Source organism: Gossypium hirsutum, chromosome A10 (assembly GCF_007990345.1).
Source record: "Gossypium hirsutum isolate 1008001.06 chromosome A10, Gossypium_hirsutum_v2.1, whole genome shotgun sequence".
Taxonomy (NCBI): Eukaryota; Viridiplantae; Streptophyta; class Magnoliopsida; order Malvales; family Malvaceae; genus Gossypium; species Gossypium hirsutum.
The window spans coordinates 18,579,349-18,605,095 of NC_053433.1; the positions used below are offsets into that span (position 1 = coordinate 18,579,349).

At 31.6% G+C, this 25,747-nt stretch overlaps 4 protein-coding genes across 6 annotated transcripts; 1 reads left to right on the forward strand and 3 right to left on the reverse strand.

The window, feature by feature from the left end:
- Positions 1-1,671: 1,671 nt before the first annotated feature.
- LOC121208297 (reticulon-like protein B13) lies at positions 1,672-2,791 on the reverse strand. The gene is made up of 4 exons (XM_041078849.1): positions 2,635-2,791; positions 2,371-2,557; positions 2,064-2,275; positions 1,672-1,986 (listed from the first exon to the last, which is right to left on the reverse strand). The coding sequence occupies exons 1-4, from the start codon at positions 2,675-2,677 to the stop codon at positions 1,808-1,810; spliced, it is 621 nt and encodes a 206-aa protein (XP_040934783.1). The 5' UTR covers positions 2,678-2,791; the 3' UTR covers positions 1,672-1,807.
- An 8,187-nt stretch (positions 2,792-10,978) lies between these two features.
- Positions 10,979-14,368, forward strand: LOC107914307 (L-ascorbate oxidase homolog). Its single transcript, XM_041078850.1, has 9 exons — positions 10,979-11,133; positions 11,236-11,392; positions 11,505-11,614; positions 11,811-12,081; positions 12,488-12,584; positions 12,718-13,063; positions 13,152-13,517; positions 13,599-13,677; positions 13,939-14,368. The coding sequence occupies exons 1-9, from the start codon at positions 11,117-11,119 to the stop codon at positions 14,140-14,142; spliced, it is 1,647 nt and encodes a 548-aa protein (XP_040934784.1). The 5' UTR covers positions 10,979-11,116; the 3' UTR covers positions 14,143-14,368.
- A 1,793-nt stretch (positions 14,369-16,161) lies between these two features.
- LOC121208298 (uncharacterized) lies at positions 16,162-18,627 on the reverse strand. Of its 3 annotated transcripts, none has more exons than XR_005903247.1 (3): positions 18,128-18,406; positions 17,977-18,029; positions 16,162-17,497 (listed from the first exon to the last, which is right to left on the reverse strand). XR_005903247.1 is itself a non-coding variant. In XM_041078852.1 (3 exons), the coding sequence occupies exons 1-3, from the start codon at positions 18,505-18,507 to the stop codon at positions 17,376-17,378; spliced, it is 261 nt and encodes an 86-aa protein (XP_040934786.1). In that variant the 5' UTR covers positions 18,508-18,627; the 3' UTR covers positions 16,162-17,375. The 3 variants fall into 3 exon arrangements, 2 of the variants coding, with proteins under 2 accessions (XP_040934786.1, XP_040934785.1); XM_041078852.1 differs by lacking the exon at positions 18,128-18,406 and adding an exon at positions 18,422-18,627; XM_041078851.1 differs by having other exon boundaries at positions 16,162-16,392; positions 17,400-17,497; positions 17,977-18,412.
- A 3,576-nt stretch (positions 18,628-22,203) lies between these two features.
- Positions 22,204-23,538, reverse strand: LOC107914306 (dof zinc finger protein DOF5.1). Its single transcript, XM_016843179.2, has one exon. The coding sequence runs from the start codon at positions 23,366-23,368 to the stop codon at positions 22,418-22,420; it is 951 nt and encodes a 316-aa protein (XP_016698668.2). The 5' UTR covers positions 23,369-23,538; the 3' UTR covers positions 22,204-22,417.
- Positions 23,539-25,747: the final 2,209 nt, after the last annotated feature.

Consider the following 25,747-nt stretch of genomic DNA (forward strand, 5'->3'; position numbering starts at 1 on the left):
TAATTTAATTGTTTTAATTAATAATATTTTAACTTAATAGCCAACATCATCACCATCTACTATCTATTAACTAAAATTGATTTATTAACCATTTTAATCGTTTGGATAATTAAAATTTAATAGCGATTGAACTTTTACAATTTAATCTCTGTGTCTTAATTAACTACTTTTTTCGATTATATTACTTAACTAAAATTTAATATATTTTTATATTAACTTCATAAAAATTTTTATTTTATATTTACAAACTGGGTTTACGAAAATAGGGTTTTGAAATCGCATTTTTCGGCATCACTGAAATTCAGGTCATTACATTTCATGTGCTATTATGATTAATTACTTTCAAACTATATGTTTCATTGTCTATTGTCTATTATTCTTAAACACACATCTATGTTCTAAACATATGATTTTCACACGTATACGTGTGTAGTAAGATTTCTAGTAAGAATAATGTTATTAATTAAGTTAGTATCACAAATCAACTCGACACTAACTCACGATTGATGACAAAACCATGATAAATAATTTTAATACATTTAGTATTGTTTATCTGATGTTTAAATTTTATTTACTCATAATTTAATCTATTTTTTTATTTTAATATCTATACATTTCATGTGTTATTATGATTAATTAGTTTTAAACCATATGTTACATTGTTTATTGTATGTTATTTTTAAACACACATATGTGATTTCCACATGCATTCACATGTGATAGGGTTTCTAGTATGAATAATTTTGTTTATTGAATTGGTGTCACAAGCCGATTCGACAATAACTCATAATTGATGACAAAACTATGATAAATAATTGTAACACATTTAGTATTGTTTATTTAATGTATTTATGTGTTCAAATTTCGTTTTACTCCTTTAATATTGTACAACTATTCAATTTTATTGTAAAATAGTCACTCAACTATTCAATTTATTCAAATTTAGCTATCAACATTTAAACATTCTATAACTTACTCTTCTTTTTACTCTTTCACCTAAATAAATTTATGAGCTAAATTTAATTAGAAACATAAAAAAAAATAAAAACAGCTAAAAATACAATATAGATTTTTATATTTTTTTCTCATTATGATTCTAAAATTAACTTAACAATGGAAGGGAACTTCCTAGTTCCTGATTCTGGGTTATGGAAATCTAGGGTTTAGATCAGAAAGAAAAATAAAAATAAAAACTCACAAGATATTTAATGTTATCATGCCAATTTTAGAAAAAAAAATTCAAATTTTAATAATGGAGTGAGTAAAAAAAATACTAGTAATAGTTAGATGAGTAATTTATCCTTACTTGATATTAATTTTAAAAGTTGCTAATCATGAATCTAACATAATCCTTTAAAAAAAATAAATATTAGTATAATATTGTGTCTGTCTGAACTAAAACACTCAAATGTTTGTGAACCCAAAATCGAAGAAAATTTAATGGTAAATATATTTTTAGTAACATAACTCAAAACTACTTAAAAAAATATGTAAATTTTTAAAAGAAATATAAAGACAGTCACATTAATTTATAATTATAAAATTTGTTATTACAACATTCTAAATAGAACATAATTTTTACAAAAACAAAGTTAAATAAAGACAACAGAGACTTAATAATAGAGATTTAAGCCAAAATGATTTAATAACTGAGAAAAAAACAAAAACAAATTACTTCCTAATGATTTGGTTTATTTATTTCCAAAGTTAATAACAATCAACACAATTCATCACATTTTCTGTTCCGCATTTATTTAATCTTCTAATTAATAATTAATTTGAGCTAAGTAAAACATTAAAACAAAAATTATACATTTTTCTTCTCTTTTTCTTGTTTCACAAATTTACTCATCCTCTGCCTCACCACTTTCTCATCAAATATCTCATAAAATCTTCCCATTTCACCCTTCACCTTCTCCCCACTCCTCTGGATTTGGTCCCCATACTTCATATATATCACTGGCACTATCATCACCATCGTTATACCTGCAACCCCCCCCCCCCAATCAAATCAATAAAATAAACACATAATACGGATTAATGGATTTATTTTAATTATTTACCTATGTAAACAAGTGTTAGGAAATCAAAGAAGGCTCCAATGTAGGAAAGTAACAAAAGCCCCACTAGTGTTCTTGCAAACACAAACCAGTTCTCGTCAACAGTCACATGAAACATCCATCTCAATACATCTTCCAAAAATATTCGATATGTGTTGGTAATCTCCATGGTTGTCTGTTCCGAGATATCGAAATCCGACACATTTGGTGGTTCTCTAAATACACACACACACAATGATTTTCAATGTTTCTTTTTCGATATTATACTAACTAAAAAGAAGGGGGAAAGCATATATAATTAACAACATACTTGCCGAGAAGCCTGAGAACATTTCCCCAAAGGAAAAGTGAAGCAAGGATGAAGATGATGAACCATGACGCAACAGTGATGAAGTTGAACTGATATACTTGAAGCAATATCCATGTCGCTGTTGAAACCAGAACAACTGTTGCACTCACTTCCTTTCTCCTCCATAGAATTATATCTCTGAAAGTATCTGAAACAAAACATAATTAGATATAAATACAATAAGGGAAAGCTTGCAATTATTGTTGTTGCAGTACTTGAAGTTACCTAATGCAGGGGATGAAGACGATGGTGGGGTGGCGGCAGACATGGTTACGATTTGAAACCAAGATAGCTGAAATATTTTTGAAAGAAAGTAGTTTGGGGTGTATTTTCTTTGTGTTTTCAAGTAATCAAACGTTGAATTTGTTGATTAAAAAAAATTAAGTGAAGAACAAAGAGGAGTTTGTTTGATTTACACGTGCACAAGTGTAGAGAACAACGTGGAAGCCATGCAACAGTCGGTGAAAGCTTCAAGCTGTGGCCAAACTCTTCTACTTTAATCTATTCTATATGACTGTTAACACTATTGTGATAAGAACAAACTACAGCACCCAGTTATTATTCTTATTTTTTTTTTTTTTGAAGTTTAGGCCCAAAGTGTTGATAACATTAGCTGTTGCTGGTTGATGATTCATCCACTCAAAAGCATAATCTACTTTTGGGCTTTTCTTCGGCAGATCTCGTAAGCCCAAAGTTATAGGGATTCCTTGTTGCGGCATTTAACCCATCGAATAGGAAAAACAAATTTTCCTAAATTATCCTTGACGAATAATGATCAAAAACCAGTTTCTTTTTGCTTGAATATAAAATTTTCTAAAATTATTTCTTAATATACATTTCTTTACAATTTATTTTTTAAGATACATTTTTTTAGGATTATCACCGTATGTACAAGTGTAAATACGTTTTTTAGGATTATCACCGTATATACGAGTGTTAAGTTTTTTTTTTGGTAAAAAAAAGGAAATTACAACTCAAGTATTAAAAACTCAACACATACTCTTTGTCAACTAACCGTAAGCCCGGTTCTCTGTCTCGCCTAAGCTTGACAATCTTGTCAGCAGTTCTATTCTTTTCTCTAGGAATATAATTAAGGTTCCAATGACTCGGAGCTTCAAAAGCAAAAGTATTCTCCTTACTAAGGCAGAGTTAGAGCCATTACAAACTCCTTCGTTAATAAGATTAATAGCTTCAAGACTATTTGTTTGAATGATGATTTCCTGATAGCCAAATTTGAGAGCAATTTGCAGCCCATTAAAGATGCCCCATAATTCTGCATCAATAACTTCACAACTACCCAAATACCTTGTGAAACCAACGATCCACTTCCCATTATGGTCTTCCAGAAGTCCTCCACGTAACAGTCTGGTTTTGACCCTAGTTAGCATAGTGGTTTCAGGACCACATATCCGAGTCAGAAAATTAGTTAAATATTATTTTCCATGCTTATGATGTATGAATTAGCATATGTGAAAGTTTCGTCTGAAAATTTGATTGTTTGTGTGCTCAATTTGATAAAAGGATCTAATCGCGTAAAATGTAAAAGTTGGTTGCTACTTATAAAAAGTGCCTATTTGACTTGGCTTTATGATTGTGAGGTCCTTATGAGGTTATTTGACCATTGAATGAATTGAATGACATAAATAGGCATTACTTAATGGATTTTAAATGATATTAATAAGGTCATTTTAGTAAAATATATATTAATATGTGATTAATAAAACAAAAGCTTAAAATTTGTTCATCCATTATCATTCATAGCCAAAATTAGCAAAGAAAAAGAAAGAATAAAATATTTTAGGGTTTCAACACTTGTGGTTGTGATTAAAGTATAGTTTTTGATTCATTTTTGATAATTTCTACATTTTTGTAATCGTTGCTTCGTATACTATCAAGCCCATGCCTTAATTTCTGATTTTGATGATGATTTTGAAATGTTTCATGGATGAATTCATGAGCATTATGTTGTTAATTGATGAAATATGAAAGTTTGATGTTGGGTTTATATGTTTTGTTTTTGGATTTTTGATGATTTTGAGTAAAATGGACTAAATTGTGAAATTTGTAAATTGAGGGACTAAAATATGAAATAAATGAACTATATGGACTTATATGAACCTTATAGAAATTCGGCTCAGCTTGTGTACAGGCAAATTATGTGTATTTTGTGATTTTGTGCATTAGGGACTAAAGTGTCAAATCGTGAAAATGTGGGTTAGTTTGCAAAATGCCCTAAATGTGTGTTTTTGAATTGTTTTGAATGAATTTATGATTGAATAAGTTAAATTTGAATTTATTTAGATCAAGAATTAAAGAAAACGGAGTTAGATCGGGGAAAGTCGAAAGTTGTCGAGTAACCGATTTCATTCATTCGAATTCGTACGAGGTAAGTCAATATACATTAAACGTGTTTGAATCAAATTCTTATTTTTTTATATGATATTGAATTGTGATGAATGAATGTTGGAGCTAAATATGTGTTGTTCGAGAAAGTATCGACAAATTTCTGACGTTCGAAAAGCTCCGTACGAACCATAAGAATAGTTAGGATACATATATCATGACATAGGATTTCTAATATGTGTTATCGTGTAAGACCACGTCTGGGACGTTGGCATCGACTTCTGTTTTTGCGTGTAAGACCACGTCTGGGACATTGGCATCGTATCTGATTTCGTGTAAGACCCTGTCTGGGATAGTGGCATCGATGTTTGATTACATGTAAGACCACGTCTGGGACGTTGGCATTGTATATGCTTTCTGAGCTATCCGTGTATCCATATGTTTCCGAACGGTTCAAACGGGCATTCCTAGAAAATGAATGAATAAGTAAATATATATATGATTCAGGTACTTTCGAATTGTGTACTATATTTGAAAATGAAAGGTAAGTATATGAATATGAGGTTTGTGTTGGTATTTGGCTCCAAGTATAAGTAAATTGATGATGTTTATATGCTTTAAATGATAAGTTTAATTGTATATATCTTACTAAGCTTTTGAAAGCTTACTTTGTATGTGTTTGCATTGTTTTATAAATATCAAAGCTACTGTGAGCTCGGGGATCGTTGAGGATCGTCACCACACTATCGAACCTTATTTTGGTACTTTGAAAATGTATATATTAGAGTATGGCTTGTATAGGCTAGAAGTGTTTAGATTATGTTTTGTGATTGTATATATATTTAGCCATGTGATATGGCTTGGTATGGACGTGATTATGATATGGTTTTGGTATATGAATTATGAGGCAATATGATATATTTGGTATGTCTATGTATGAATATAAGAAACGGTAAGATTGGTAAACTTTTGGCATGTGTTAGCTATAGTAATTCATAAGTTTTGATCATGAAATTGAAACATATGTTTGGTATGATTTTATTTTAGATTTCTTATGATTTGGTTGATGTATTGAGATAGAAATTTGGTTGGCAATGTTATGTCATGAATGGCTTATATTTTAGTTATGAATTGGTCATAAAATGTTGTGCAAATATATTTGGTTTGGCGCTTGTAGGTTTGACCCAATTGGGGTGGCAAGTTGGCTATTCAAATGGCCTATTTTTGTCCACACGGGTAGAGACACGGGCGTGTGTTTCAGCAGTGTGCGACACACGGCTATGTAGCACGGACGTGTGTCCCCTGGGGTACCCTACAATTGTAAGTCAGGTTCGAGCACGGCCAAGGCACACGGACGTGTGGCTAACCGTGTGGCCTAAGTCAGATTCGACCAAGTCCAAAGCACACGGGCGTGTCTTGTGGCCGTGTGAACAAGTTAGTATGTATGCCCTGTTTTGACACGGCCTAGACACATGGGCGTGTCCAATGCCGTGTAAGGCACACAGCCTGATTACACGGGCGTGTGACCTGTGCTTGTTTAAAAAATGTCAAAGTTTTGAGAAAATTTTGTATGTCTTCGGTTTAGTCCCGACTCTTTTCTGACGTATGTTTTAGGTCTTGAAGACCTATATAAGGGACTCTATATTGATGTTGATCTCTGATGCTTTGATGTTATGAAATGAAATTAAATGTTCTGATTTGTCTGGTAATACCTTTAACCCTAGTCCGGCGACGGATACGGGTTAGGGATGTTACACTCTAGCTGCGACAAACATCTCTCCAAGTTTAACCAACCTATCCGTATACAAATAGGCCCAACCATCCGAAGACACTGGAACTAACTCTGATCTTAAAAATTTAGAGCATTGCGAAACTGATGCCGAAATATACTGCTTTGCCCAACATAATGATGTTTTGATAACCTCAACAATACGCCACGAAAGACCTTGAAAAATGTGAAGGTTCCGGATCTTCCAAATACGAGTGTCAAGTTTTAATGTTAATTTGTGTCACAATATTTATACCCGAATACAATCGAAGTAATTATTATATAATGATTAACTAATCTTGATATTAACATATGATAGTCAAAATTAATTCAAATCAAATCAATATATTTGTATTTAATGATAACCTTTGAACTTTTAAATTGTATTTAATGTATAATGATACTTGACATCCGTGGTATCGAGTTGCTTATAATATGTAATTTATCTAAAATTAATTTTTATCATTCAAAGTTAAACTCTAATAAATACAAAAGGAATTCAACATTGGTGGTTGTCGAGTTCCTGTTTAATTATTATTTTAATCATTTCCTAAATCTAACTCTAATAAATGTGTTCAATGAAGTCAACACTCATCATTGTCGAGTTTAATACATTTTCAATTTTCATCTTTTTCGTAAATCTAAACTTAGTAAATGTATTCTATTGAACTTGAAACCCACGAGTGTCTAATTTATATTTATTTAAATTTTCATCATTTATCATAAATCTATCCTTAATAAATGTCTTTTATGAAGCTTATTAATAAATGTCTTTTATGAAGCTTAGCACCTGTAGATGTCAAGTTAAGTTATAATTTATATTCAACTATTTACTTAAAGCTAACTCTTATAAATGAATGATGTAGCCCACATTAATTTTTTTAGATTTTTTGGGTAAACTATCAAAATAGTCACTTTTGTTTGCCTTTGGTTACATTTTAGTCACTTATGTTTGAAATGTTACATTTTAGTTACTTACATTATCGTTTTGTTACGAAATGGTTACTCTGCCGTTAACATTTGTTACCTCCCAAACAACAGTCCAACATGACAATTAAAATGGGTTTTAAATGCCAATGTGAATGTCTAGTTAAGTAAATTAATTGAATTTTCTAAATTAATTGTATCTGATACTTCCATTTTCCTTCAAACCCTTTTTCCTTGTTTGCGGGTTGTTTAACGATTACTATTTCGATCATCCACCAGTGTTTATTGTCTCGATAGACTATCTTATGCTGCTACAGCTAAGCTATGATCTTACGTCATATAATCACACATTTGTGGTCCTGGTGGACTCCATTTGATGTCCTAGTCGAATTATGGTCTTACCTCTCCAAGCCTCGTGTTTTTCGTCTCGACAGATTACCCCATGTTTAACGTCCTGTCGGGCTATCCTGTGTTTAACATCTTGTTGGACTATCCCATGTTTAACTTCTTACTAAACTATCTATGATGTCATAGCGTCTTTCAGCTATGGTCTTACTCATTTGACTGTCAAATCATCTCTTAATTCCATAGCATCTTTCAACCCTGGTCTTACACATTGTGACCCCGTGTTTATCGTCCTGGTGGACTACCTAGGTAGGCATAGTCCAAATATGGTCTTACACCTCATATTCCCTGTGTTTATTGTCCCGACGGGCTTTCGTAGGATGTCACAGCGTCTTTCAACTATGGTCTTAATCTTGTTTACCATGATATCATGACGTCTTCCAGTTATGATCTTACTCATTTATATCATGATACCATAACATCTTTCAGCTATGGTCTTACTCATCATTAGTGTTATGCCATGGCATCTTTCAGCCATGGTTTTACTCATCTTTAGACGTATAGCCTCTGATCAGTCTCATGGCCTAGCCATGATCTTTCATTCACTTTTCATATCATATCCCATCTATTCCTCCATTCACCAACCTATACCTTGATGCTCGAACACCGTAGTGTCCCCTTTGCAAGGCCCTGAGCTTCGCACATTATGGTTTGCACTTCGCAATATCGTATGGCGATATCTAATAGAATTACTCTCTTTTTACCTTTCCTAACTTCATCTAACCCATCATTGATCCCCTTTCATGATTTTCTTTTATCATGTATTCAAACTAAAATGGCGGACACTTTTAAACTTATGAAAACATGTGTCATGCATTTGCAGTTCTGGGTTTGAGTACAGAAACTTACTTGATGCCTAGAGATGACAGAGTTAAAGAAGCTGATTGTAAGCAAGAGAAAGTTGTTTGAAGAGTAAGCATTATACTGATCATTTAGATTTACATGAAATCCACAAACAAAATGATTTTCCCATTGACGTTTTTGAGTTTCTAAATTTGTAGAGAGAGGCTTCAATTCACGAAATTCATTAATAATTCCTCTATAACCAACAAAAACTTCAGTAAAGGATTTTTCACTTTGTTTATTATTAATAAGTTGTTGAAACAAAGAGAAAATATGAGAATTATTACCATCATTAAAGAACATTTCTTTAATAGAGTCTTACATCTTCTTAGGAATTGAGGTAGCAATCTTAGGTTCCAATGAATTCAACAACCAAGTTTTCGTTGCACAATTAGATTGACACTAGGCTACATATTTGGGATCCTGAATGTTTGTCATTATTTGAACTAGATGATGATTACAACCTTGAGAACCAAGGAAGGTACGAAAAGCTTGAGACTAAAGTGCATAATTTCAACCATTAAATTTTATGGTAGTTCCAATAGAAACACGCAAATCAGAGTTAGACATGTTGTCTATCATCTTGAATTACAGATTTTAGCATACAAAAAAAAGATACACAACCTCAAACACAAATATACAATAAATCAATCACACAATAGGGGATTGATTAACCCTAACAAAGAAAAAGAAAAGATATCTTTAATGTTGGAATAAACCTGCTCTTATACCATGTAAACATGTAGAATTGTAAGGAAAAGAATATTATATCATTTTATATGATAGTATCATTTTTATATACATTATACAAGAGTCCTAATACGAAAGTCTGCTATACAAGTAATATGGAACACAAATACAAGTTAGCCTATGAGTTAGGCACAAACCTTACAATCCTAATTTAGGTAAATACTAGATATAGAAAGACAACTAACAACATTTTTACATTTTTACCCTTTTAATTGTTATATATACAATGATAAAATGGTAATTTCATCTAGTAGAGTGGGTCAGGGTGGGGCAAGCAATTACCATAATCACTGTATACCCACTATCGAAAAGAAAAAAATCACCCAGCATCCACTTTTCAAAAGGAAAAATCCACTCCAAATATTCAAAATCCATCATGCGGTTCGAATTTTGCCATCTTTAGACATAATAGGTTATCCAAAGTTATAAAAAGGAGTACAGAGGGTAGGGTTTTTTAATTTTATTTAATAATATTATAATTAATATAAATTTTAATATTTTAAAAATATATACATATTTTATATATTCCTTTTGAATATTATAAAATAAATAAAAAAATGAGAATATTTGTAAATTTTTAAAATTATAAAAATAATAATATAATATATAAAAATTAAAACGTCAATGTAATTTAGCCTTTGAAAAAAAAGGTTAACTTAAAAAGAGTGTTTTAATTATGATGGTTTAGTTAAAAAAGGAAGAAAAGGAAAAAGGTGTAATCAATGGCGAGATTACAGGAAAGAAATTTGTTTTTAGAAGAATGATGAAATGAAAGCAATTATTATAAACATGGGGACGTGCAATGTGCAGAGCATCAAACAATCTTACGCCTCTAGGCTTGACGGGAGTCTCTAAGCAACCAGGTGGCTGGTTTTTAATAATTTACTAAATATTTTTTTTAACCTTTTGGATTAAAATCAATATTTTCAAACTATAGTTTTATCACTTATTTTACTTATTAAAATAAGATGTATAACACCCGATCTTTTTTTCATTTTCTTTTTCTTGTTATACATTTTATTTTAATAAAATAAAATAAACCTGTCACACAGGTAGAGCTTTTGTCTGTATGAAGATTTTTCCTTTTTTTTAAAAATTATTTCAATTTAATCCCTATTAATTATAAACTTAGTTTTGATGGATATTAATTTAAAATTGATTGTTGATAATTATTTGAGATTTTAAATTTTAATATGCTCATAAATGTATGTATCTACTTGTAGCCCCTTATTACTCCGGTTTCACATTTAATTGTTTTTATTATAAAAATTCTATTATAGTTACCAAGATAAACATTTCAAACTAATTGAATTATGACGTCAAATTATATTGATCACCTCAATTAAAACCAACCTTTCTAGTCACTTAAGAGAAAAACGAAAAACATGTACTCGTCATTTCTTTTTTGATATTTTTGTTTTTATTTGAAATTACATTGACTGGTTTAAAGAAAAAAAATCTATTAAATACAAATCCATACTCCCGTTATGAAAAAAAATTCGATTTTATAATTCAAAAAAAGGTTACAGGTAGGAGAAATTTACGTTGAAGAAAAACAATAAAAGAAAGGCAGTGGACCAGTACCTGTTGCAGCTTTTTTTTTCTTATAAGAAGTCTGTATTTCTTTCTTTTATATTGTCAATGTTACCTCAGAAGAATAGTTAACTTTCCATGGATTCTGAAATCAGGTAAGTTCATCTTTCAAGGTGGTGAAATGGTGATAACCCAATTCTGCCATGTATGTTTCCTAGTTTACTAATGAACCATTCTTGGTTCAATTGCATTTTCAGGGTGAACAAAGATATGGGAAAAGCAGTAATGCTACAATGGGTTATTGGAGTTTTGGCTCTTTTGGGTGTGTCCCAAGTGGATGCTGAAGACCCATATTTTTATTACACTTGGGCAGTTACTTATGGCACTCGTTCTATTCTTGGAGTTCCCCAGCAGGTTGGAATAATATGATTTTTATTTTATTGGAAATGTTGAAAATAATGTGCTTTGTTTGATGTGGATTTCATCCGGGGTTGCTGAACAAGTTTTGATTTTTGTTTTTGGAAAGGTTATTCTCATCAATGATCAGTTTCCAGGACCAAAACTTGAAGTGGTGACTAATAACAACATTGTCTTGAATCTCATTAATAAGCTTGACCAGCCTTTCTTGTTGACATGGTGAGTCTCTCTCTCTCTCTCTATATATATACTTGCATATGCCTTGAGTCTCAAACATGGACACTTTCACTTTATTTCGATCTTGCTAAACATATGAAAGAAATTTGACTTCCTTGGACTTTGATTCTGCTACCAAAATTCATAGCACTGTCAAAATGATAATGATTAATGAGGGGCCTGTTTTTAACCATAACAGGAATGGCATTAAGCAACGGAAGAACTCATGGCAGGATGGAGTGTTGGGAACCAATTGCCCTATCCCTCCAAACTCAAACTATACCTACAAGTTCCAGGCCAAGGATCAAATTGGGTCTTATACATATTTCCCTTCAACTCTATTGCATAAAGCTGCTGGAGGATTTGGAGCACTCAATATATACCATAGAAGTGTGATCCCAATCCCTTACGGATACCCTGATGGAGACTTCACTTTACTTATTGGTGACTGGTACAAAACCAGCCATAAGGTTTGTGTTCACCTGCTTGGTTTTTTCTCCCAAAGGTTAAGATTTTCGTTTCAATTTTTTAGTATCTTCGTCTTTCCGCTCCTGATGTTGTTTTTCGATTAGAAACACTAAGATAACATTTGCAGAGGTATGCAAGTTATTAACTGATCATAGTCATTCTTGCAATGCCAAGTCTTAGAAATACTTCGTATATGAAGAGTATGGTTGGTAAAAGAAAGACTGACGATTGAGATTTTATCACACTTGATGGTTAAGTGTTACAATTAGCAGAGTGCTTTTAAGTACCTAGGGGTGATAATTCAGGAAGACGAGAGATCGGGGATTGAACCGGGTGGTTAAAGTGGAGAAGCATGGTTTGGTTTGGTTTGGTTAATTGTCTCAAATATATTTATTTCCTATTTTGCAGACATTGCAGCAATCTTTGGACTCAGGAAAGCCTCTGCCCTTTCCTGATGGAGTCCTTATAAATGGACAGACTCAAAGTACCTTTAGTGGTGAACAAGGTCATCCTCAACTTTAATTCATAGCATTTTTATTCATTCATTCAGCATAATTCTAAAATTGAAGTTTTTTCATTCATTGTTCCAAAAGGACATCATGTGATTACTTAATTAAGTTTTATTTGTGGTGTTTCAGGCAAAACATACATGTTTAGGATCTCAAATGTCGGATTATCCACCTCATTCAACTTCAGGATTCAGGGTCATACAATGAAGTTAGTTGAGGTTGAAGGATCTCATGTGGTTCAGAACTTATATGATTCTCTTGATGTTCATGTCGGCCAATCTTTAGCTGTCTTAGTAACGTTGAATCAGCCACCAAAGGATTACTACATTGCTGCATCAACAAGATTTTCGAGGACCGTTCTCACTGCAACTGCAATGTTGCACTACGCAAACTCACAAACCCCGGTTTCTGGACCCCTGCCTGCAGCTCCTGCATTCCAATTTCATTGGTCAATGCAGCAGGCAAGGACATATAGGTACTTGTGATTGATGAATACTTGGTTCATGTGTTCAATTTAGCATAAATATAACGTATTTAAGTCGTTTTCCTTCGTTTTCTTGAAGGTGGAATTTGACATCTAATGCAGCCAGGCCTAATCCCCAGGGTTCATTCCATTATGGGAAGATAACAACAACCAAGACCATTGTTTTGGCCAACTCGGCATCTTTTATAAATGGAAAGCTGCGTTACACCGTGAATGGTGTCTCCTATGTGAATTCGGATACCCCTCCGAAACTTGCAGATTATTTTAACATTCCTGGTGTTTTCACCATGGATTCCATCCAAGGCCTTCCTTCAGGTGGTGCCGCAACTGTAGCTACCTCCGTTATGCCAGCTTCTCTCCATGATTTTCTTGAAGTCGTCTTTCAGGACAACGAAAACACCCTGCAATCCTGGCATCTTGATGGTTATGATTTTTGGGTTGTTGGGTGAGTCACAATGCCCTGTTTTTTTTTTTTTTTAAAAAAAAAAGAAATCTGTTCTTATCGTTTCTGTTACATTATATACAGTTTCGGCTCCGGACGGTGGAATCCACATAAACGAAAAACTTACAATCTAGTCGATGCTCTTACGAGACACACTACCCAGGTAAGCCACATCATGTCTTTGTTCAGGATCAAGTCCGGATAAGATAATTGTTTGGGAGCTTATACCTCATATACTAATTATAACTATGAGGATATGTTCTTCCATATATATTGAAAAACTTGAACAAAATGAGTTAACCATGCTCGATATACTCGTATACAATAGTCACTCTGAAATCCGAATACTATAGCCGGTATTTTAGGGGTTTCCATATATATTGTAAATTTTTTTGTGCTACTGGTGTTTTCTTTTCCCTGCCAGGTTTATCCAAATTCTTGGACAGCCGTATTGATCTCCATGGACAACCAAGGTATGTGGAACCTGAGGTCTGCAGCATGGGGAAGACAATATCTTGGGCAACAATTTTACTTGAGAGTCTTTGATCCTGTTCGAAGTCTCACCAACGAATACGGTATTCCCTCTAATGTCTTACTTTGCGGCAAAGCTGTTGGGTTTCACCCTTAGTATGGGTTAAATCCATGGACGTATCGGTTCCAGTTCACGAGCGTTTGGTTGCCGAGAAACTAGACGAGAAAAAATAGTGGATTGAAATGTTGTTTTTTACTTTTGCATTTGTGTATGTTAGAAAACATCAGATTATATATCTATTCCGTTTGTTTTCTGTATTAGCTGCAAGGGCTTGAAAGAAATATCAAATCATGGTATCAAGAATATATCTATAGTTAAAATATGGATCTCAAAGTAGCAAAATTTCACCTTTTCTTTGGATGCATCAGCTTTGAACAGGTCAAATTAAAGAATGCTACGCAGAAATTACGAGAGGAGAGTTGGAAGCTCCTGTGGTGTAGTCACCGGCTAGTCATTACCGCTACCCAATCTACCTTTTCTTAATACTTCCATACTCTTTTTAATTAACTAAAAAATAAAACAATCCCAATATTTTAGTTTTAAAAAATGCTGTTAATATTTCAATTCTAATTTTATTTTATACTCAACCATGATTTAAAAAATATATATCTAACTCTTTTTTTTCAAAGGAATTAACTTAAGATCTGTTTAAACGGAACAATGTAATTACAACCTCTTGTAATTACAAAAAAAAAAAAGTAATTCTCTAAATGTTCGTAACCTATATCATATATCATGTTTGATAGTACAAATTGTAATTACACAATTATATAATTTATATTTTTAAAAAAATATTAATTAACATAAAAAATTATTAGAATGATAAATATAATTTCTAAACAAGTAACAAAAATTAAAATAAAATCAACATATGTATTCTGTTAGTCTAAAAAAGTTGTTAATAATACAATTACTAATAAATAAAAAATAAAAAAATACACACCATATGTAGTTTTATCTAATTGTTTTAGGGCATATTTGTTTAGTTACTTTCTCTGTAACATTTAACATTTGCTCTTTATTATTATATGTTGGTTCTGAACAAAGTTCGTCATCTGAATTTAAATATATATCATTTAAATTATCAATATCTTCTTTCAGTATGAATCATCTCAATTCTACCTATGATTCAAGTTATGAAATATGCAACACTTATCGTGTTTTTTTTTATGCTACAAAAAGTGGTGATGTTAATATAAATTTTTTAGAATTAAAAATGTCTTCTCAACCATAGTTTGAAGTCTTGAATACCTCAAATTATAAAGTTCGCAAGCTATTCATGGTACTTGTGCTTGGCACCATTCTCTTAAACAATATCATACCTCACGATATGTTGCAAGAAAACCGTTTGTATTTACATAATTAGTATCAACCTTATAATATTTGGATTCACAATACAAATAGTGTATAGCTTTAATTATAGAAACTTATATAAATTTAATTTGGAGAAAGATTTTATATTAGTTTATATCCCTTTTTATAATACACAAACTAAATAAAAATAACATAAAATTTATAATATATAATATATAACCTTTATAAAAAAAAGGTTTTATAAAACACTTCTTATAAATAATATAATTTTTATCATAACTTTAATAAGTTATTTTTTTATAAATAAATTATGATAAAAAATATAACATTTTTATGAATAACTATATTATTTTTATAATATATAGCATTAACACATAAATAAGTTACATTCATAGTTTTTTATATAAATTTTTATAAATAAATATATTATAACACTTTTGTAAATTAATTTTTATAATAAAATATTCATGTTTATAATATAATATTTCTAACTTTTATAAAAATAAAATATATATTTTTTTAAATCAACTTTGAGTGCAATTAGCTATATAATTACTTCACCTCTCTTAAAAATTGAAAAATATAATTGGATGCTTAAATTACACCCGTTTCAGTGAAGCCCACTAATTACAATGGTTATCCGATCATGTCATTATTGTGTAATTACACCCAAATTACCAATTACCAATGGCTTTTTAAACACTCCCTTAATTTACTTTAATAAAGCAAATCCAAAAATCCGAAAAACTGGTAAGACAGTTGCATCTGGTATCAATGCATTACAGTCCATTAGAGATGTACTAAAACAAATATCATAAATATAGATAATACAGATTTCAACCAGTACATATGAAGGTAATGTTTAACATTTTTATGATCTACATATCATATCTCCCCCTCAACCGACAATTTCCCCATAACAAAGTGATGCCATTTCAGAAGCAACATCAAATCTCCCCTTGACCAGCATTTTTTCCCATCTTCTCTCTGCGGTCTGGCACAGCCCACGTGTATTTATATGATCACCATTGCCTACAATTAGAGCAAATTTCATTTGCAAAAGTTGAAAAAAAAAAAAAAAACAAAAAACGAAGCAAAGTAGGATTAAACTCATCAACAGTTCTAAAACTATTGATGTGAATTAACCTAACAACAATAATTCCTAGTGTTATATTTGTTTCTCATAGAACACCAACCACACTAGAATAAATTATACTCAACCTAGCAGCAAACTCAAATCAAAACTAACAATGACATCAACAAACAAGAGAGTTGTCATTTTATTCCTTGTCCAATGATAAACCAAAAACTAAACCAAGCATGTTATCATGCGTAGAGACCAAAAGGGAAAAATGATTATTAGGTTGCCAATGCATCAATGTCCTTTACTTGACTCCATGCAAAAAAAGTACATAAAAGCCATAACATCAATTTGGATTCTAAAGTTCCATGCTACCCTCCATTGATCAATGACTTGGTAATTAGGACTAAGAAGTTATCAACTACAGATTTTGCAAAACCATTTTCCCCCTAAGTTAATTACATCAGTCAAAAATATCAGCAAAAAGTCTACCAAGGATAAATAGAATAGAAATGTAAGTGTACTTGTAAAGTGTTCAAATCTTGTTACAAGAATGAATCAATCAAATGAACATTACTTAATGAAGTGTCCACAAGGAAAATTGTCCTTCACAAATAAAAAAGCTTAAGCTATCTGAAGGAATTCATACTTGCATAGGAAATATGTACTTACTTATCCAACTATTTTTGCATTTGTTCTTATCATGCTTAAACACCTAAAAAGAAGTTCTACTAGCAATTTCTATGATGAACGAGAATATTAGCTAGAATTCAAGATATTTGTCTTACTAAAGCTTAAGAAGTTATCATCTTGAATGAAAATAATATGCAAAAGAGTATCCCACAAGCACATCTATCAGATATAACACTTTCATTAAAAAGAGAAAGAACATATATAAATCGAAAATAACATATAATTGTTCAATAGAAGAAGCTTAGCCAAGAGCTCTCCTTTGCACTTTTTCAAAAACATCCTCCATAGAATGAGCTTCACACAGATTGTTGAAGAACACAACGCCATCGATCAAATAAAATGAGTAGAAGGGAAAAGCGATCCCTAATGACAACAAATAACAAGTTACAAAGATAAACAATAAACCACATGAAAACAGAACAGCCATAAAATTCAATTTTGAAGTGCCAAAAGCTTGCTAAAACAAATGAAATATTTTATCTTTAACATAAGAAGTTAAAAAAGAAGAAAGTGAGGTAACCCATCCTATTTCATTCTACAAACCCGGGCTTACCTTTCCAAATTGAATCCAATCAATACCCATTCCATTTCCCACTTTCTCCATCGACCCTCGATTTGCACTTTCAGACCCAAAAAATGTTTCAAGAAAACTTTGTAAACGACAAACTATATCTAATAATCATAAATTCAAGTATTAATTGGTTCATGTCATAGTTAATATTTATACGGTTAATAAAATCTAATAATACTAAGAACCCATTTTTTACAGAAAAAAAATCTACCAGAACTTTAAGAAGCAGAGATGAAAATGAATGATTGTAAAAGAAAATATGAAACCTTACCTTTGGTATGGTTGGTGAGAGCACCGATGAGTGAGACAGGGAGAAGTGTTTTCCTAAGGTAAGAGGAACACAATAAAGGAGGAGGTGAGAAATTGTTACAAGTGTAAAATGTTTGAAGAGAGGTTTTTTCCTGAAGCGTAAAATGACTTACGGAAATTTCAGGAAAAAAGCGAAGGTTTTTCCTTTGACTAACAAGTTTTTTTTCCCTATGTTTTACAGAATCAAACACCGAAAAATTAAGAAAACATTTTCCGGAAAATAGAAGTAACAAAACAGACAGACCCTTAATTCGCAACTTTGTTGCCTTCTTGAACCACTTAGGAAAAGGAAACATGATCAAAACAAAGACAACAATAAAGAATTTCTTGTTTAATAGCAAACTATTCCAACATTCACATGAAGAAGGCCATTTATGCAGTCAGACTAAAAATGACATGGGACCAACCTCTGTCTTTTGCTTTCAAGCACGCCACACGGATAGCAAAAGCTTTTGCTGCCTCGATAGATGTTGCATAGATCAAATCCAACCATCCATCAGAGCTCTATCATGATCCTGAACAGTAAGCCAATACCAAACATCCTAGAGACATGATCGAAAGAAGTACCTAAGTTGCACAGGTGGTGATTCTATTATATTTTGTATTTATATATATTTACATATGCAATCTAAGAAAATATCAGCTAATTTTATGGTTTTTTTTATTATCTTTACATTAAATATAATTAATTTGATGGGATTTGAGCATATTTAAAGTTGTTTGTGAAGATAGATTTGTGCTCTAAATATGAAAGTTTTGTTTCCATAGATGTTTCATTATCGGGAAAAAGTTTTTTTAGGTAGCTGTCAAAGTGCTAACCAAATCAGTTAGAAATTAACTTAATTGATTTTATGGATGTGTTCATATTTGATGATCTATATTGTGGAGTAACAATTTTTTGAAGATTGGATTGAAACGAATCTTACATAACAAATCCCTTGATTTGTGAATATTAGATTAAGAGCACTAAAAACATATATCTCAACAGACCACTTTATATTGCTCTTTATTAGAATATTATATTTAGCTATTTTAGCTATTGTTTAATAGGGATTGTAACCGGCCACTAGTATGTTAGCAAGTCTCAAACTTCTATATATTCAAGAGACTTATATAAGTTTAGGTACCAAGTTATTGAGAGTATTTATCAGTTCATAGAAAAATATTTTTGTAGGAGTGCAATTGAGAGAATATAACCTTTTGTTGTTTGATTTTTCAACTTAACTTCTAATGGGAGAATTTAGAAGTAAGAAGTTTAGTCTTTGAATACAAAAGTGAGGTTATTATACCGAAGTGCGATAGAACTAAGGTCACTTGTTGTATAGAGTTCAAAGATAGTGAATTAATCTCACTTGTTGTATCGAGTTGTGTAAACAATTTTTGTGTGTTTTTTTTTGTTGCTTATCACAATGTCTTTTGAAGTGTCCACTTTCACTACTAGTTGGGTCACCACTTACGTGCTGGAAAAATTCAGTTTAGACAACAATTTTTTTTGCACATTGGAATTTTTTTTTTCTAAAACCCAACCAATTGTGTTATTTATAACAATAAACTCTTTATCAAATTTGTACTTGTGTTTTGAAATAGGCAGTATAAGGTGTTTCTTGACTTTCGACTAATACGATTTTCTCCACTATTCTCAAACCTCAACTTGCTTAAAATGTGGGTTCTAATTTACAAACTGAAGAGCGCTATGAAATTTTCTATTGATGCTCAACGGGAATATCAATCTTAAAATTAGAATTTATTTAAAAGAATAAATCTCACAGAATTATGATAGACTGGCAATACTTAGCATGGTGTCTGTTTTTACTTAGTTACTGGGCTTTATTTATAAAAAAAATCACAAGAATTTTAATTGAACAAGTAAAAGTAAAATAATAATATTTTAATGGAAACATACACAATCTCTTTGGAATTGACTAGGGTGGGTGGGACACCCTCTTGCACTGTAGCGTTTTCTAGATCTTCATAATATTCCTTGACTAACTCCAAGGCATTCAAGTGAATAATGTATCTATTTTGAATGCCTAAAATCGTAGTTTTCACCTTCAAAGATAAGATCTTAAACATTGTTGTAGATTAGGCTTGAAGAAGCCATGACCAATTTTATTTTACATACTCTTTGTAAGAATCTTTAACTCTGATTACCACTTTATTGGAGAGAATCTAAAGATGGTGAAGGAAAAAACACTCAAGATGAAATGAATTCTTCTTCTTTGTTTTTTTTTTTTGGGTAACTCACATCACTTCTCTTCTTTTACAATTTTCTTACAATCACTTCATCACTTACAACCCTTGTTCCAAGTCACTACTAATTTCTATTCATGCATCTTAAAGTGACTCTTGATCTATTACTTTATGCATTTTAGATACGTACATATTGTCCAAAATTTTCTGAGATGATTAGAGGCTTGAATGTTTCTTTCGTAAGCAAGATGTTGAGGAAAGTGGTACGGAATCCAAAAAAGTAATTTTTATTTAGTTAAATTGACCCTTGATTTGGGATGTACTGTAATGAGGCAAGTTTGCGGTTGGGTTTATGAGAAAAATGATGAGATGAAAGTTTACGAGTTGTTGAAGTCTCGAAACTGTGGAAGATGGTTTTGAGTATATAAAGCGCACAAGCAGTAGATACAAGAGTTGGAGATGGTAGAGAAAATGGAGGATAGTTTCTTTTCTTTCCTTTTTGAGGAGATCATATGCATTGATGATTATTCTTGCTGAGTTTATTTCTTTGAGCTTAGAAGGTGATTGAGGCTGATTGTCAATTCAATTTCTTATAATGTATGTTTGGTGTTATTATGCTTTTGTGATAGGTTAAATTATACTATTAGTCCTTATATTTTATAAAAGTTATGGACTTGGTTTCTGTATTTTAATTTGATCAATCTTAGTCTCTATACTTTTCGAATTAGTCAATTCTAGTCATTGTATTTTTTGAATTTTGAAATCTTAGTCCTGATGCAAATAGTAGTAGCTAAATTCATTGGATTAAATTTAATTATTAATCTTGTACTATGTGTGGAATTATAAATTTAGTCCATATTTTTCTATTTGGATTATTTTAAGTCTCTATACTTTTCGAATTTTGAAATTTTAAACTCAACACAAAAGACGTCGTTAATCCATTAACTAAACTTTTAGTGAATAATATGTGAAAATAACAAACCGACGTGATATTACACATATGATAAGATATTTACCTGATTAGATTTTGAAAATAGCAAAATTTAACTAAATTAATTTAACAATTATAAGGAATGAAATTTTAAAATTTTAAAAATATAAATACTAAAAATAATCAAATTAACATATTTCACAAAATACAACAACTAAATACAGAGTTTAGCCTTTCTGATATGTTCTATTGTCGGAAGTTTTAGGCCTCTTAGGCGGTAGTTGTGGTCTCATCGTTAGTTTGCAATGTTGTATGTCCTCGCGGTTTATGAGGTGTTATCGTGCAATTCACTGTTAAGTGGTTTTTTCTTAATAAAATATCCTTTTTGTTGAGTAAATTGAATCTAATAAAGTTTTTTAAGCAATTATGCTAATTTCTATTTAGATATTACAAAAAATGATAAACATCCAATTTAATGCCATGATTAGACACCCTTTACAAGCGAAAAAGTATCTAATTTCAGCTCTCAAAAACAATTGAATGGAAATGTTAAAAAGTTGAAAAGAGAAAACAAGAAAGGAATAAAAGTGAAGGCAAATCCAGGGAGAAGCAGGCAAGGGCAAGAGCAGGCCGACACACCAACTGATAAGGATGCAGCTGCAAGGAATCCTCCTTTCAACTGCGCCGAATCAAATAGCTGTTTATGGCAACACTTGCACTAAAGCCTGCTTCAAACCTTATTTCGTAACTAGAGAATCTTCAATCTTTCATATGCAACCCACCAGTTGATGACACACACCTTTTTAGTTTATGAAAATTCATAAACTGAAACCCTAAAAAAGCTTTTGAGTTAATTAATATTTAATCACCACACTAAAGTTAAAGCCATGTGTCTGGTTATTCTCTTCTGAATAATTTGTATGGTTAAGAAAAGCAAACTCAACAAGTTTCATTGTCTTATCTCTTTTGTTGAACTTCAGCACTTTACATACGATAATGGTTTTCTTTGTCAAATGTCACCTTTTTAAACATTACAGTGATGGATACATCCAACGAAAAATCGAAAACTGTAACAAAACATATAACATTTTTCATCTCTTTTAGAAACTTGTTCTACATCCTTGGAACACGCTCATGAGTTAAATAATTAAACACACCTAAAAGAGAAAGAAAAAGAAAGAAAAGAAACAACCTGATGCACTACGAAAGAAGAACCGATGGACAACACTTTTAGCTTATATAAAAAAAAAAGGTGAGATTAAACGAAAGGTAAAGGGTTATTTTAAGGATATGCACCATTAGTTGTTGGAAGATCAGACCACGATGATGAAAATGCCGGATTCCAGTAACCCAATTCTCCCCCAGCAACTGGAGCTGACTCCAAAATGGATGTTGATGAAGAAGAAGCGACATTGCTTAGAATTACTGCTGAAGTATCAGAGTAATAACTTGATGATGATTTGAGCCTTTGATACAGTTCTTGAATACCTGTGTTTTGAACTTCACCTACAAGGAACCCATTATTATTCTGTTGTTGTTGAGCGTGGTGTTGATTATTTTTCCAGAAAGGGTTAACGAGATCCAAGCCTAGGGTTCGAGCATTTAGTGCAGCAGCTGCAACCACTGGTTCATTCATCACTTGAGATCCAAGCAAACTCACTTCTTCCTTAATACTAACAGGGTTAGACAATGTGTTAGGGTTAGGGTTTAGGGTAGCTCTCATTGAGGTTAGATTGGATAGAAGATGGGAAGTCTGGGCCGCTGAAGTCCAAAGAATTGGAGTAGACTGAAGCTCATGATCGAACCCAGATCTTCCAATTTCAGAAACTACTGTTTTCATCTTGGAAGAAGTTGATTTCCCCAGAGATGTTGAAACACCAGTAGTGCTTTTGTTTTTCCTACACCCACCACCAATAGGAACGTTTCTGAGAGCTCCTCCTTTGGTCCAATACCGACGGCAAGTCTTGCAAAAGTGACGAGGCTGAGTGAGGTTGTAGTTGTTGTAATAGCAGAACTTTGTGTTGGAGGAATCACACCTGGGGCACCTCAAATTCTGGTGATGATTCTCCGGATTCGATGAATTAGTGGTCGATGAAGTCGTCGCCGAAGAAGAAGAAGATGATGGTGATGGAGAAGAAGTGGGGGTTCCTTCCAAAATGCTTCCATTGATGGAGATCTTCCTCTCCCCTCCAAAGTTTAAGCAAGAAGAACCTCCAAGGAGTTCTTGAATCATCTTTTTGTAGATCTAAAACAATCCAAAAGAAAAAGCAAAGAAGCTAGGTGAGTGTTTTCTTTTGAGTTAGTGGGTGAAAAGCTAAAGTAGGAATGGCTTTGGGAGTTTCAGTTGAATATGGGTTTGGTTAATTTGGCTGTTTATGTGGGTGCAAATGAATACAGGATAAGCCCCCGGGACTCTTTAATATATAGCCTCTACAAATAAAATAAAAATGCTTACTTTAGTGCCTATCTCTCTCAAAAGCAAGTGGGTTTTTGGAGGGAAGTGAAATGGAAGTTTAGTTTATTATTTTGTGGGAATCATATTTTAAATAAATTATATTTGGGAAAAAATGGCGGTGCATAGGTTAATATCTTGTTATATCATAGGCCAGTATAAGGTATGTTGCTATAAATAGACCCACACTCACTTTAATAATTAGCTAACCATTCTGAAAATTGAATCCCTTTCTATCAATCATTTATTCTTGTGGGTGTTTTTAATAATTCAACTATCCAATTCTACTAATTATTTTTTTATGCATTAAATTGACAAATGATTATTTGTAATCAAGTTTCCTAAAAGAAGAAGCTTGGTTGGGGTTTTAGGGCTGAAAATCCATGATTACCAGTTCAAAGGAAAGACTAATGACATTGAAGAGCGTGTAAAGTGGAATTCCCCACCTCCAACCACAATGCCACTCATGGCCCTCCCTGCCCCAGCCTGCTTCCATCATTTCCAATTACATTTCTTCATGCCTTACATTTTATCTTAATTCGAATTTATAAATCAAACTGATATTTCGATTCATCAAATACAAATATTTCAAATATATAATTTCTCTTGCAAGAAATGTAGAGCCCTGAAATCATCTGTCATGCTATCAAAAAGTTGGACATTCGTGGATGAATTCGTATAAAGAAAGAAAATGGCCTTTAAAGATAAGATTTGTATCGTTCAAGCAATACTTGTGTACTAGACACCTGGTTCTCTGCCTATTTGGATATTTACATGTATTCCCACTTAATCCATAATCAAGTATAAAAAGGAGTAAATATTGACATAATATCATAACATTGAAAATCAAATCCCTATACTTTATCAATTTTCTTATACCTACAAATAATGTTAAAATTTTTTCTTATACCTACTTAATGTTAAAAAAAAATCTGATATTGACAGTCAAATCTTCCATTCTCCATCTCCATCCAATGTAAAATATATATAACTTTATTGTACTTAAATACTAATTTTAATATTAAATGTAATTAATAATTAATGAAATTATAGGTTAAGCTTGGTGGTTCAATTCGGTTTTTTATTGGTTAAATTTGTTTATCAGTTTAATCAATAAATGAGTAATTTTATCATATAAAACGTAATATAAGTTACTTGCTTTCATTTGACGGAACAAGCTAATCGGTAAAAGTATGATGATTGTATTAATTGTGATATTATATTTTGCTTTCTTTATTAATAAAATGAGTAAATTAAATTAAAGAGTAAATTGATTATTTAATTAAAAATTACATATTAAAAATTGATTTATATATATATCAGTATGAAGTACACGTGAAATGCCACGTGTAAGTGTCTACTTACTTCATTAGCTACGCCAATTTTTAACTGTTAAAATGGATATTCTTTTTTTTTAAAAAGACTAATTTTCTATTGAATTAAATATATAAAGATTAATTTACTCAATTTTTTAAATAAAAAATAAAATACAATTTAAATCAACTCCCGCTCTCTCGACCTTTATAACCTCATTAATTCCATCTCCATGAAGTCATTAACAAGTAGATTGTAACAAAATTTGTATAACAAAAATGACAAAATAAACAGATTGGTGTATTTTTGTTCTTTTACGGAGCAAAAAGGATCTGATAAACAACAAAAAATCCAACGAACTAAATATGATAGACAGATTGATTTGATTGCTTTAATTGTCTGAATTGGGTCACAGTTAAGTAGGAAGTCACGGTGAAATTTCGCACAAGAAAAGGCACAAATTAGAAGGATTGATAGTTACTACACGACAATTTACAAATCAAACTCGGAACTGATCCAAACCAAACTTACATGAAATTGACGAATAGTTATCGTCTGTTACAAAAAATGATTGTCTGAAAACAGTTTTGTGTCTTAAACATGAAGTATCGATCAATGGTTTTACAAAATGGAAGCTTTTAATCACGTAAGTATAGGAAAGGCTTTGGAAAGAAGATGAAATTGGGTGAAAATGAAAGATTGAGAGAGATGGGAATGGCGGGGTCTACATGTTTCAAGTTTCTCCAACCATTTGTCAATCACCATTTTCACCATCTTAAAATTGTATCAATTGTCAAGAAACGAATCTTTTAATTATCAACTTGTGGTATACAATGTGTAAATTAC